Below are 15778 nucleotides of genomic sequence, written 5' to 3'. Positions count from 1 at the left end.
TCTTGGGACTCAGCTTGAGCCGAGTCCCACATAAAAACATTTTAAAAAAAGAAGGGAGCCTGGTTAGGAATACCCTGACTCTCTAGGCCTCTTTGGCAGGTCCCACAGGGACCCTGCAGGGCAAGAAAAATCATTATTTAAAAAATATTTTTGGCGGAAGTTGCACTGGAGCCGTTGCTCCCACCAAAATAAAAAAAAGAAGAATCTTTAACCCTCTGGTGGTCAGGTCCTGGAAGATGATGAGGTATAAAAAGGAGGGGGCATACGGGCCCCCTCCTCTGGCTTATAAAAGCCCCTGGGACTGCCACTTCCTAGGGGCTCAGTTTTTAAGTAATGGCAGGCACCTCTCCAGGCCACATCTTAAATTAATGTGGGGTGGCCTGCACAGCCCCCCCCACAGCCCTGGGGACACCACCTCCCTGGGGCATAAGAAGATATGCGCCCCAGGAACAGCCACCTTCCTAGGGCTAAACATAACATTAATGTGTGCAGACCCCATGGACCCCCCACAGCCCCAGGGACGGCCAACTACCCGGTGCTCAACATAACTTTAAAGTGGGGGGATCTGAGGACCACCACCCCTCAGGGCTGGCTCCTGCTAGATCCCGGGTTGCCCACCTCCGGGACATAGCTGTTTGCTGTGGCTTGGCAGGAGCCGCACCCCTCCCGCCAATTCACACCAAACTCTCCGCTTCCAGTCAGCAAGAGTGGAGAAATGCTCTCATTTGCTGGAAGCGGAGCGTTAGACTGTTTCTCTGCCCACTTTCAAGCAAACAGGGAAACATACAAATTGCTGTCAGACATAGAAAGCTGCAGGTTTTGCCGCTCCTTGTGTTGGGAAGCAATGCTGGCTCCCGCAGGAGGTGGAGAGCTTTCAGGGACTCTGGGGGGCCTAGAGGCTCCCGCAGCACTACCCGTGGCCTCCATTTGGTAATGGCTTGGCCCTGGGGTCCCCAGGACCAACATTGGCCCTGGTAGCACACTCCCCCATTACGAAAATGCTGAGCCCCAGGGTATGGGGCCCCCAAGACTAAAATGGGAGAGGTGTGGTGCCGCGGCCAGGGCGACTGACGCTGGAATCTGGGGATCAGGGTTCGATCCCCGGCTCCGGCGGCAGGTTAGCCCAGCACCATGCGACTCTGGGCAATAGCTTGCTTAATCTTCCCGACGGCCCCCAGCGCCTAGAGACCCTAACGGTGATTGTGCGCTATACACATGTGGATTATTATTATTATTAAATGGGCCTAGTGAGGAGGGCTGCGTGCCCCCCTCCCCTAATAAAAAAATTATTTTAAAAAATGCCGACCCCAGGAGAATTCACCGGAGGACTCGCCCCCTTTCTAAACCACTCTACAAAGAGGCCTCCTGGTGCACAAATAATTGGAGGATGAAGTTACCTTGGCTGCTGAGGGTCCTTGTGGGGCAACAACCCCTCATGTTACCTCTAGTAAGTCCCACACAGAGAGATTGCTGAGAGGTCCTTCAAGGACAGCCCCCTTTCTCCACCACTCTGCAAACGCGTCTCCTGGTGAATTACTGGTTGGGGTGTGAACTCCCCTTTCATGCTGGGTGTCCTTGGGGGGGGCCAAGAACCTCTCTTGTTACCTCCAGTAAGTCCCACACAGCAGGATTGCTGAGAGATCATCAGAGGACCCACCCCCTTTCTCCACCACTGAGCAAACACACCTCATGGTGCACGGCTTGTTGGGGGATAAAGTCCCTTTGGATGCTGATTGTTTTTGGGGGTCAAGAAGGCCTGTGGTTACCAGCAATAAGTCCCAGACAGCATGATTGCTGATAGCTGGTCGGAGGCCCAATCCCTTTCTCTACCACTCTGCAAATGCACCTACTAGTTTTAAACCCATAGAAGTTCACTTAAAAATCTAAAACTTACACAGACGTTATAGTTAGGAAATAGAATTTTAAAAACCTTAGAAATTCACTTAAAAAACTAAGGTTACAGTGACATCATATTTAGGAAATAGATTTTTAAAAACCTTTGAAATTCACTGAAAAAAAGGTTACAGGGACGTTATAGTTTGGAAATGGAATTTAAAAAACTTAGAAATTCATTGAAAAAACAAAGGTTACAGTGATATTATAGTTAGGCTCAGGTTTCACTCGTACAAAACCAGTAAAATTCAGCAGTTATAGTAGGCTGAGCTAACTAGAACTCAAGCACCGCCACCATGCACTGCTTATAACCTCACATATTACCTCTCTCATGACATGGTCAGTGACATCACTCATCACATCACTGATGACATCTCAAAGGACATCCCTGATGACATCATCCACAGAATCACTGATACTCTCACGCACACCCCATAGACCTTTCATACAGCCACTCCGACACAACCGTTGACAAACCCATTCACAGACCCACACCAATACTTACACACCCACTCACTGATTCATAGAGCTACACATACATCCACTCACTCACCCATACAGCCACTCAAACAGTCACTCAGAACCTCATACAGCCACTCACACACTGAGTTAATTACCCATAGAGCTACTCATACAGCTTGGTACTCACCCTTATAGTCAATCATACAGCTACTTACCAATAGACACCATACACCCACTCACTTACTCATACAGATACTAACACACACTCACTCACCTATACACTAGTCACTGACACAAGCACACACTCCCCCCCACAGAGACTCTCACATTCATTCATTCACTCACCCATAGTCACTCATATATCCCATCACTCACCTATACTGCTTTTTACAAGCCCAATTACTCACCCACATACCACTGACACATCCACTCACTCACCCACACATCCACACACACACTCACTCACCCATACAGCCTCTCACACATGTACTCACTAACCCATACAGTCACTGATTCACCCACTTACTCATCCATACAGGCAGTCAGACACCCCCTCACCCACCCAGACACCATTCAGGTACTCGGACAACCAATCACTCACCAATACAGCTACTCATGTACCTACTCACACACCTATACAGTCACTTAGACACCAACTGAAAGACTGATATAGACATTCACACAACCAGTCCCTCACCCATGCATTGACTGAGATACCTAATCACTCACTTATATAGTCAGTCACGCACCCACTGAATCATCCAAACAGGCACTCATACACCCACTGATATCCCAATACACCTTGGTATATATATTTAACAGTGATACACCTTTTTAAAACACCCACAGTTACTGGATGATATCATCAGTGATGTAATTTGAGATGCCATCAGTGATGTCACTCACCATGCCATGAGTGATATATTATGTGAGGTCATAAGCTTGCATTGCTGGGGGGCGCTAGTTAAGTTAGCTCCGCTAACTATAACTGCTGAATTTCATTGACTTTGGACGAGTGAAACCTGAGCCTAACAATAACATTAAAAAAAATACAGGGAGAAGAAGGGTCTAAGGGAATTTTAAGGACCAGCCCAGGTTAATATCCCCTAACACTAATATTCATAACAAGAAAACCTGGGAGTCCGACGAGAGCTCGAGGAGACTCCCAGCAGACTGGTACTCCCTCACAGGTGAGTTAAAGCGCAAAATCATCTCTAGTCTATAAAGTTGAAAGAACAAAAGGTGTTCAGAAACCACAGAAACACAAAAGATTGTTGGTGAGATTCATAAAAGACATTGGATTCCCATCAAAGTCTTGTCATGATCAATTTTCCCCCTTGGTCGTCCAACAATGGGATGGTATGTCTCTTGATCATTGAGACTGGTTCCATTCCGAAAGTCAACTGAGTCAAAGACACAATCATTTGGCGTCCGTGAGATTATGATGTTGATGGGAAACATGTGCAGTGCAGTACCAAAAGAAGAATATGTGGTGGCTTAAAATAGAGTAGAGGGCAAAAAGATATATTTTAATTAGTATTGACCTCTCACTAACTAAAAACAAGAAGAACAGGGCAAAAAAGCAGTTTCAACTAATAGCTGCATCTGGCCGACATGTTTCAGCCGAAAGGGAAAAGATCCAACGGCTTTCTTCAGGGCCTCTGTTCTTTACTTTTTGCTACTGCGTGAAATAATCACAAACAAACAATGTAAACCTATGAATCGGTGAATCAATCAAATTACAAAAAAGGATATATGTAAACCATCTTTTTTACTATTTCTCCGTGTCAATATGGTGTGTCCCACATCTAAAAAAACCAAAAAACAAACATAATGAGGTCTGTGGTATAAAGAACTTTATAGACTAGAGAAGATTTTGCGCTTTAACTCACCTGTGGGGGAGTACTAGTCTGCTGGGAGTCTCCTATCAATAACATCCCTGTAACCTTTTGTTTTTTCAATTAATTTCTAAGGTTTTTTTCTTCAACTTCCAAACTATAACGTCCCTGTAACCTTTGTTTTTTTCAGTGAATTTCAAAGGTTTTTTAAATGCTTATTCTTAACTAGAACATCTCTGAAACCTTTGGTTTTTTTCAGCGTATATCTATCTATCTATCTATCTATCTATCTATCTATCTATCTATCTATCTATCTATCTATCTATCTATCTATCTATCTATCTATCTATCTATCTATCTATCTATTTGTAATTGTATTGCTTCCTCCAGCAGCCTGATCTTACTCACATAAAATTTAAACTCCAGATGAACAGTCTCTGATTGCAATTGTACTTGTTCTTGCTAGCCCCCCCCCCTCACTGGTTCTGGCCAAGTTTACATCTAGGTGGCAGGTTTGGAGGCTGAATTTCTGCAATGAAGCTCCAACAGTGCAACTCCATACTCTGGAATCAGGTCACACTATCAGCTGTATTCCCTTTTCTTTCACAGTAGGAACTTCACTCATGACAAGCTTCAAGTCTGAATTCTCAATTGAGGTTGTTTTTTCCTAACTGTGTCACCATGCATTAAGCTGGTCTCCAGGGCTGCTATATTTCTCTTTGCACATGAGCTACATATCTCTTTTCGTAGGTACTTTATTCCCAGTTACTTCACAAATGATGCACAAACCACCATTTCTCTTCAGTCTCAAGACTTTCCTTAGTTTACTAAGATAACAATATTGTAACAAAGTGAATGTTACAATGGCAACTACAGTTCAGCTGGTGGCATGGAGCAGTCCAATATGGTCTTCTAATTGTCATCTATGACATGGATTACGAGTTTGGCGGTCTGACCACCCGAACGCCACGGCTGCATCCTTAGAAGGACCACCATATTACAAGTTGACTGCGGTGCCCGCGGAGTTGCTGCTGAGGCCTTGCGTGAGTGATGAACGGTTTTCCATACATATCGATGCCTGTGTGAGCATTTCTGCTGCATATGTATTGAATGCACACACATGCATGATACATGTGGAAAAATACCACATACCCATTGTCGGAGTCCGGCCCATATGTGGGCGGTCCAGGCAATATTTATATGCTACAAAAAGCACTTACCTGTATATTGCGCAAACAGGGTCACATTCCTCAGGGTGAAAATGCTGTTGTTAAAGGGGGACATGGAGCAAGGGATCCACAGCAAACTCTAATAGGAAGAACAGGAAAGGGGGAGTATACATCCAAAATCCTTTGTTTCAGCCGACTTGAAGATGGCTGTCCCACCGTAAACGTCAGCGCATCAGAAAGCATAGTGGTAATATGGTCTGCAGTGAGACTCCTCTGTGCCTCCCAACTGCAGCTGACTTTCCTGACCAATCACGGCACTCTGCGAATGGTTAAGGCAATCAGACAATCTCATAATATGGCTGTCGGACAGCCAAGCACACGGCAGCCGGACCGCAACTATGGGCATGGCTTTTCCCAGAGCACCAAATTCGTAATCAGGCCCTATGTACCCTATGGCCCGGCACACCCAAATACTGTCACTCATAGAACAGTGATGGAACACTGACTAAAACACTTAAGCAGTAAACAGGGAAGAGACACATTAACATAAATGAAAGATAACTCATGACACAGGCCCCGTACCTTCATATTGAGATAAATAATTAGGTTTATGCAATAGGACTCCAGGACTCACCCACTTTTCTCCTGAGGGGAATGAGCCCTAGCAGTACTCCAGGCGCTCTGCCAATGTATAAAGCTTCCAAACATCATTTGCATCTATGATGCTGTTATAGGCCAAGGCTTTACTCTGATGAACTGGTATCATTTATTTTCATGTCACTAATGTACTTTGGTTATTCGTCAAAACCTACTGACCAGCGGGCAGGGTTCAGAAAAGTACTTCACCTAAAATGCCAAAAGGTTTCATTCCACACATTATAGAAGCTCAGCACATTGATAATTGTTGAGGTCTGTCCTCCAATTACATCAACAAAGACTCCTGTATTTACACAGATAAAAAATGCTATGGTAGAGGCAAGCCTGGCAGCAGTCCTCCTATTGTTTACTGCTTCTGGTGCACACTGGCCTGCTGTTCACCTACCTTTGAGGACTCTTGTGACCCAGCGTGCCTGCATCTCGGAGGTAACTAAGATGGAACCAATTGGTTGAATGAGACCAATGAATGCCAGAGTTGGTTTCTCCAGTTCTGGTGGGAAGACTTGCTTGTAGAGCAAAACCTTGTTATTACTGATCTTAACAACCGATTCGTCCAAGAAAGGGAAAGTGAAGAGGAATCCTGTAGAGAGGATAACGATGTCTATGTCCTCTGAGGTGCCATCTTGGAAGGTGACAGAGTTTTCAGCAAACTCAGCCACACCAGGTTTCACTGACAGAAAGCCTCTGATTATGCAGAGTGGTAGGTCATCACTAACCAGGGGATCTTTCCATAAAGAGCTAGAGTGGGGAAGAAAAAAAGAACAAGATGTTAAAATAATATTTAAAGAAAATATAATTAATATACTGACCAGAGTTTAATTTCGTTTGTATCCAGTACTGTTGAGAAATAGTTTAGGGCAAGTGTTTTGAGGATAAAGTAATTTCTTACTGTACATAGATTATACTATTAAAAGAGAAAAATATTGGTCATAGATAGGTACTTCATTTCCCACTAAAATTGTATATGGAGTCTATTAGGGCTAGATACTCAGGTGCTTGCTTATTTTTTGTTTTGTTATTGCTATATAAGAAGGTACGAGGTGACTTCTTAAAAAAGGTCCTTTGCACACTATTTAGTAGAAAGACCATTATACATTAAGAGTTAAAGCTCAAACAGCTTTATTACCTTAATTTCCTCTCTTAAGATATGTTTATTTTTTATTTTTATAAATCTTTCTATTGCAACAACATTAAACCAGCAGTACATCAGTGATACAGTTTACAGAAGTAAGATTTTGACCTGTTGTTTACATTATTACTGTTTGTTATCTTAGAGGGTATGACATTTCGGATACAGTGCTCCTCTCACCTGTTCAATACACCCTCACAGCACCCGGAAACCCCGCCATTGATCCCAGATTTTCTACCATTTATTAGGGCATCCCCTAGTTTGGTATATCATATGTCCTCTTAAGATATTTAAAACTAGATGAACTATATCAAACTTGAGCTGAGCGCAGAAAGTACATTATTTCTCCTCCTCTCTTACACACTGACTGGAAAAATCAACTTAAAGACTTAAGTCATTGACCTAAAACAATCATCTCAACAAAATAATTTGGAGTAAAACATGACAAACACTTCACTTTGGGCTTCATGTGAAAAAGTTGACCACAAACACCAGATTTCAATTAAAACATCTTTGTAGTCTGTTGAGTAATGACGATCCAATAATTTTAAGTTTAATTGTTATTGCTGGAAACGCCAAAGTAAGGGAAGAAACAGCACAACACCTTCCCTGCTCCACTGGCTCCCTGGACTGCTGTCCTTACAATCTAGAATACCCAGGTAGCTAGGGAACAAGTACAAGTGGAATTGCACGAGAATATGCTCATGCAATGACACGTAAACACAACACATCTTCCCCTGAACAAAATATAAAATAAAATAAAATAAAAAAGCATAATAGATACAGTGAAAATGAAATCTAAACACCATCAAGATCACACTCATTGTCCGAAAGCCAAAAAGGTCTGCTCCTGACACGTTTCCCAACCTCAAGAGACCTGTTACCACTCACCTCAGGCAAATTATTATTGCTACAATCAATTTCTTCCGAACCTTTACTATTGTTTGAGTTTGAAACGTCAGTGCGAACACTTCCATTTCCACTTACTACAACCTTTTCATTTTCCACAACCTCAATATCTTGTGTCAAAACATCAGGATTCATAACATCCACATCACTATTCTTGCCTTCAATGCTTTCACAAATATCATCAAACGAATTAAACTTGTTAGATAAATTATCCTCTAAAACTAAGTCTTGATTGATTACAGCAATCCTTTTTAAATTCTATGCCTTACCATAAGACAGCATTAGGCAAAACTTCAACCACAGAAAACGGTTCTGAAAATTGACTCACACCCTTCTTAGCTTTGCCAGGATTCCTCACTTTTACTAACATTCCCACCTCCATTTTGATATCCTTAGAATTTCCTAAGATCATATTGTTCCTTATATTTCAAATGCATATCAACAATTCTTTTCCTAATATCCCTCATGGATATCTCTTCATCAGTGGAATGCAGAAGCCAATCAGGATTGGCTTTAGTTCTCGCTTCTCTTCCTCTCATGACAACAAAAGGAGACACTCCTAAAGCATTGTGTACTGAAGTCCTGTAAACCCATACAGCTCTCACAACATGAATTTTCCAATTCTCATTGTTTTTCATAGATAATTGAACAGCATTTTTGATCACTCTATTGAAACGTTTTATCATGCCATTTCTACTTGGATTATAGAGAGAAGTCGTTTTATGTCTAATACTAACTTTACTAAAATAATCCTGTGCTTTACCAGAAACAAACTGCACACCATTGTCACTAATTATAAGCTTGAGAATACCTTCATTGAGAAAACCTTCATCCAGAAATTCTAAAACAGAATTAGAATCCACCCTTTCCAGAACTTTGATGACAGGCCACCTAGAAAACATATCAATCAAAGCAATGATGAATGTATGACTTTCTCCTATAGAGCCTGTAATATCAATAGCTAAAGTTTCCCAAGGCCTAAATGGAACAATAGGTTCGCACATGGATGGTGTAAGAGTTCTCAATGATTTATCAGAATTGGCACAAGCAGCGCAATTCCTCACAAACCTCTCTACAAAAAGATCAATGCCAGGCAACCAAAACCATTGTTTAACTTTCAGTTTAGTCCTTACAATACCTAAATGCCCTTCATGACATAAAGAAATAATTTTCTTTAACAGACTTATAGGTGGAATTACTCTCTCTCCTCTTTTGGTAACTAGGGGTGGGTGGAGAACTATGCTCCGTTCGCGGAGTTTACGAAGTTTTGGCAACTTCGCGCTTCGTGGGGAGCGCGAAGCTGTCGTCTACTTCACAATCTACAGCGTCGCGTAGTAGTTTTTCTTCCTCGCGCGCTTAATAGCATTCTCGCGTGGGCGGTAAAGACTTACCGTGGTTCTGCGTTTGCTTTCTCGCTTTTCTCTCCCGGTCGCGTTCGCTACGATGTTTGGAATCCGGCCGCACAATCCAACCCGACTGTGAGAACGCGATGACGTCATTCGGACGCGCGACCACGTCATTAGGACGCGCGATCTTCTTACAGCGCTATGTTAGTAAGATCGCTTTTCCGAACACGCAGAAACTGCAATCTGGCACAGAATATCTCTCGACCATGTTAAAATTTTCTCTAAAATGTTCATTTAACCCCTCAGATTGTGATTTGGCAGTTTTTTTTTGGGCTAGGAGTCCTCTTTTTGTTTCTACTCTTTTTTTCAAGAGAAAGGAAGTGCCCCTGAATCTCCAACTTCCTGTTCCTGTCCACCAGGCTCCTCCCAGTGCTTTGTCCATGTGGTTTTCACTTTCATTTGGAATTGGAGCTGGAAGGATCACTCTTTGTGTCTGCTGCATCATAGCATTTAATTGGATGTATTGAGGAATTTTGGATTTGAACTTTTCTTTCACAAGTAAGTTTGAGAATTGGTGTACTGTATAAATGTTTTTTTTTTTTAACTACAGTTTTCTGTGCTTCTTAATCTTTCCTAAATATTATGATTGGGGGAGGCCTGTACTGTTTTGGTATGTTTGCACAGTGCTGCAACGCGACCTTACAGTTTTTGTCATCTTCGCGCTCTCAATGTGCGTGCTCGGGGGCGCGATCACGACGTTTTGTTCAGTTCGTGCCGCCGAACACGCCGAATTTGCCTTCTCGCAAGCAATATCTCTCGAGTTGCCTAAAAAGTTCCCGAAAATGTAGATGCTGTTCATTTTGCTAATAGAAACTCCTTAGGTTGTCATTTGCTCGTAGTTTTTGGAGCATGGACCACTCACTGTTTCTGTACTCTATGTACCTTGTTGTTTGAGGGTGGCCTGACCATGTGGGCGGCTTGGTGGCGGCCATGTTGTCAAGTCAAGCATTGTCCTTTTGCCATAGGAATTTATTGTCTATTTGTCTGTCTTCTTTTTCTTTTCCTGTTTTTGGGGGTGGCACTGGCCCGGCCATGTGGGGGTGGCCATTTTGTGTGACCTTCCATCCTGGTTGCCGCAGGCCTCCAAAGTTGTGTGATTTTTTTCTGCCAGTAGGCCTAGAGTCCCAGAGATAGTCAGCTGGGATGCTTGGTGTAGCGGTTTCCATTTTGTCTGTTGAATTTAACATCATTTAGGGCATGGGTGGCAATGCATTGAATTTTCAGATGTGGTGTTTGGGGTGTAGTTAACTAGTTAACTCTTTGGGGGAAAACTCCAAAATGCCTTTGTTGTTTGTGTTGATGTGTAACTTTCAAACCTTGTAGCCATGGGGATTTTTTTTTTGCATTAAGCTGTGATGTATGCATCCTCCTTTTTCTGGCCATATAGGGAGGGATATAGGCCTGGTTGAGTTTATTTTTTTTGGCATTTGCCCTTTACCCATGTACCTGTGATGTGATGACTGTAAGTCGAAGGAGATCTTCAGAGTTCTGGACGAGTTCACGTCTGACGCCAGAACGCTCCTGTCCCAGGCCCCTACCCAGGAATCTTTCTTCTTACAGAAGATTGTTTTGATTAAGGGCACTATCCCGGTCACTTCATTGGAGGCTGTTTCCACCACATCCCCCCATAATGTTTTCTCTATCACCCAGCTTCCCCCACTAGACGCTATATCTCTAGCCAACCTGGCTGCCCGGATCAAGTCTGGCTCTCCTGACGACCACTGTCCACCTTCCATACTCTGCGACATCTGCCACTCTCTACCCGACTGCATCCTTCCTCTGCTCAATTCTTCTCTTCTTTCCGGGACGGTACCCAGCTCCTTCAAGGAGGCCGTCCTAGTGCCCCTGTTGAAGAAGCCTGGAGCCGACCCTGCCGTCCCGGCAAACTATCGTCCTATCTCTCTCTTACCCTTTTTCTCAAAAATCTTGGAAGCCCATGTCACTGCCTGCCTCTCGGGGTTCATCGAGAGTTCCATCTTTCTCGAGGCCAACCAGGCGGCTTCCGTCCTGGTCATTCTACGGAGGCTGTGATCCTGGCTGTCCTAGATACCTTGAGAGACGGAGCTGACAAGGGTACCTCCCAGGCCCTGGTATTATTAGATCTGTCGGCCGCTTTTGACACGGTGGACCACAACATCCTTCTCCACCGTGTCGAACAGGCCGGCATCCAGGGCCTGGCGCTGGCCTGGGTGAAATCTTTCCTTATGGGGAGATCCCAGTCCCTCAGCCTAGGTACATTTAGGGCCCCTAGGGAACATCTGCCTTGTGGGGTCCCCCAGGGCTCCTCTCTATCCCCTCTTCTTTTCAATCTCTATCTTCGCCCTCTTCTTTCTTCTTTGAGGCAGTGGGACGTCCGCATCTTCAACTACGCGGACGACCTACAACTCATTTTCTCTCTAAACTCTTCTTCTGCTATCCCCACTTTTCAGGCAGTCATGTCCCACATTTTCCAGTGGATGTGTCAGAACCAGTTGAAATTGAACCCTGGTAAGACGGAGCTCCTCCTGCCGGGTAAGAGCGCCGTCCACTGGGGTCCACATTTCTGGCCGATAGAGCTTGGCTCTCCTCCCTCCCCGGTAACCTCGGTGAAAAGCCTCGGGGTCACTATTGACGCTGGGCTCTCTCTGGGGCCGCAGGTGGGGACAGTGGTTTCCTCCTGCATGTTCCAACTACGCAGGATTAGGAAGGTGGCCTACCTTCTCACTCCCGATGCCTTGCTTCAAGTCATCATGGCCCTTGTTCTCTCCCACCTGGATTTTTCAAATTCCATCTACTACGGTTTGCCCAAATGTTCCATCAATAGGTTGCAAGTCATTCAAAACCAGGCGGCGAGACTGGCCCTCGGGATTCTGAAGTGGCAGTCCGCCAAACCCCTCCTTATCAAGCTACACTGGCTACCGGTTAGCCTAAGGGCTGCCTTTAAGGTTGGCTGTCTTATTTTCAAATCTCTGTCTGGTTCCTGCCCCGTTTTTTTGAAATCCCTTATCCGACCTTACTGTCCCTCACATAATCTTAGATCTCTTCACTTACATCTTCTGGTGGTCCCTCCCTTTAAACTCTGTAGATCTGGGGGTCGTAGATTTGCCTTTCTCGGCCCCAAACTTTGGAACTCTCTCCCCCTCCCAGTTAGGACTTCCGGTACTCTCATTCAATTTCGCAAATCACTAAAAACCTGGCTTTTCCCACAATCCTGCTAAATCCCCTCTGCTTCCTCAGCACCCTTTCAGCGCCATGATACCTCCGGTGACAGTGCGCTATACAAAATCCCCTTAACATAACATAACATAACATAACATGAGTGCCCAATGTGGAGCTGTTGTGGTAGTAGTAGTAGTAGTGTGCCGTTTTGTTTTTGAGAAATTGGCCTGTGTCTTGCCATTGTTCCTGTTGGCTTACTACTGTTCACATCCCCATTGCTATCTGCTGCAGGTCACTGATGCTGCACCCATGATGCACAAATTATGGATAAACAAGTTCCACTTCCACTAAATTTGCATTTTAATTCTTTTCTATTCTTACTCTTACTGGATGTACTAATACTTCTAGTAGTAATTAAAGCTAAAATAAATCCATATTCGACTGATGTTGTTCTGCCTTCTTTGCTTGTAGGTGCACAAAAGACTGGAGGAGGTGTCTGTCATCATTCATCGCCTGTTCTACTGCCAGACGGACGTCCTTTTGTACTACGTCACGTGTGGTGTGAGTGACTAACCTGACCAGACATCATTCTCAGCAACTTGTGCAACTGAGTGCTGCTGCTGACATCTGAAGAAGATGGGCCCAAAGAAAGCAGGTCCCAGGTCCTCCAAAATAGTTGCTGAGAAGAAGGAAGAGCAGAAGAAGGAACTGACACTTAAGTCTGGTGTTGACCCGAAAACCTTTTTTGGGAGAAAAAAAAGTAAGCCTGCAGCAGCAGTGACCGGGGTCCAAGCTGGGGCCAGCACCTCCGCATCAGTGGGCCCAAGCCACCACCCCAGGCCCAAGCAGATGAGTGGGGAAGAGGTAGCCAGCCTAATCTTGGAAAGCAGTGATACTGAGCATCACCTGAACTTATCGCAAAGTAGTACACATTCCACGCAAGAGGGAACACAGCAGAAAAGTGGTGAACAACAACTAGCGCCTGCAATAGTAGATGCTCAACGAAAAGAACAACCACCACATGTAATAGTAGTTCCACAACCACCAGCCGCAATAGTAGATGTTCAACAAAAACAACTACCACAGCCACCGCCTGCAATAGTTTATCAAGAACCACCACTGGCAATAGTAGTTGTTGTTCCTCCCAAAGTCGGGGCAGTTCAGGAAATTGAGCCTGATGCAGAGCAAGAAGAGGTAGCACATCCTGCAGGAGATCTATTGGGTTCCAAATCCCCACCAAGGAAAAGGAGGGTTAGTCCATTGAGTTCTTCGCCAAGCATCCCTTCTGATGATCTTGATCTCAATTGGGAGCCAGAACGATCTGAGCATGAGAGGGAGAGACATCCCAAGAAGACCAGGCTAGGGAAAAGGAAGGTTCCAGGAAGCCTACCACTTATGGAGTGCAATGTTCAGCAGGCGGATAATGATAATGATGGTGATGATGAGTCAGACCCAGACATCACAAGCATTACGCCTGGCCCTGAGGACATGGAGACCAACATTTTTACCCTATCTAGAATGGCTGTGACTAGGGATGTAGTAGCACGCATACCACCAACACAGGCCACACCAAAACTACCTCCAGCTTCCATTTTTACATTTGCACACAGCCGGCAGCGTCCTACATCCAGCACAAGTTCCACCTCAGCAGAAGGAGGTAGTAGTACTACTGCGCAGCCACATAGTGCAGTTCACCACACAACCTCCAGTTCATCCGGCATTGGAAGTGGCACCTCTAGCAGGAGACAAAAATTAAGCTCCCCAGTGTGGGACTTTTTTACAGTTAGCGCAAATGAGGACAACATTGCTATATGCTCCATTTGTCATTCCTCTGTTCGTCGTGGTAAGCTTGGCACAAACTATGGTACCGGAGGCCAAATGACCCATTTGAAAAAACACCACGCAATCAAGTGGGAGGACCACCTACGTATCATGAAAACTGGAACCATTAATGTTGGTGGGGAAGCAGTAGAAGGTCCACGGAACACACAGGAAGAAGAGGGAGACATTCTATCGGTTAGTGGTACACCAAGTACCCCTGTCCCACTCCCCAGCACTGCAGTGGTAGAACCCAGATCCTCCGGATCAGCAACATCTCTGTGGCACCAGAGTACGAGTAGCCCGGAGACACCAAGGAGTACGGGTGCGAAGTCTGCGACACGAAGTACTGCATTGGGCATATCTGAAAGAAATACCAAGCAGCAGCGTACCATTTTTAGCATGTTTAGGCAGGAGGGAAAGTACGAGCGCAACCACCCAAAAGCACGTTTATACAATGCTAAGCTTGCTAAAATGCTAGCACTGGACCTTCTCCCATTTTCTTTTGTTGAAGGGATGGGTTTCCTGGAATTTGTGTCAACCCTCTGCCCAAAATGGAATGTTCCCAGCCGCTACTATTTTGCCAGAGTTGCTGTTCCAGCACTACACCACGACGTGCTGGAATTGCTTGGAAAAACCTTGCAGCAGAGTGCAGTGCATAGTATCCACCTGACAACAGACATGTGGAGCAGTACCCAAGCCACAGATTACATGTGCATCACTGCACACTGGATCTCTTTTTCAGGTGTTAGAGACAAGATATCTACAGGCATTGACATTAATGAGATTTTTAATGATACTCGCAAACATGCAACTGTAGCCATGTTTGCTATGGAGAATTTGCATACTGCTGCAAACATTTTGGATGAGTTCAACAGCAAGGTCTTTGAATGGTTGCGACCAAGAGGCCTCAATATTGGTTTTGTTGCCAGCCACAATGTCAGTAATGTAGTTAAGGCCATGGAAGATGGTGGCTATTTCAGGGTCCCGTGTTTGGCACACTGCATCAACATTGTGGTTCAAGACTTTCTGAAAAGTGAAAGCAAAGCCAGCAACTTACTGACCATTTGCAGAAGAATCTGCACGCATTTCAATCATTCTTTTAAAGCCCGGAAGCAGCTACGGGTCATTCAACGTGATTATAAAATGCCAGTCAAAGCACTCATTCAGGAGGTACCAACACGTTGGAACTCGACGTATTACATGCTCGAACGGCTGTTTGAGCAGTACATACCACTCAATGCATATGTCATGACAAGATCAGGGGACAATGCTATTAAAGACATGACCGTTGAAATGTGGCAATTGGACCTCATTAAATGCCTGACTGAGATGCTACTTCCTTTTGAGGTCTTCACA

General features: G+C 44.6%; 1 protein-coding gene across 2 annotated transcripts in view; it reads right to left on the bottom strand.

Moving 5' to 3' along the window:
* The window catches only part of LOC144754727 (dimethylaniline monooxygenase [N-oxide-forming] 2-like), a 400207-nt gene that overhangs the window by 73790 nt on the left and 310639 nt on the right, over positions 1-15778 (bottom strand). For both annotated transcript variants that reach the window (XM_078642888.1, XM_078642897.1), the window contains exon 7: positions 6405-6757. In XM_078642888.1, the coding sequence (XP_078499014.1) occupies positions 6405-6757 (353 nt within the window). The remainder of the gene's footprint in view (positions 1-6404; positions 6758-15778) is intronic.

The sequence above is a fragment of the Lissotriton helveticus genome, chromosome 1_1 (assembly GCF_964261635.1).
Source record: "Lissotriton helveticus chromosome 1_1, aLisHel1.1, whole genome shotgun sequence".
Lineage (NCBI taxonomy): Eukaryota > Metazoa > Chordata > Amphibia > Caudata > Salamandridae > Lissotriton > Lissotriton helveticus.
Note: the sequence above shows the minus strand (reverse complement) of the source record. Positions and strands in the feature narration are given on the sequence as shown.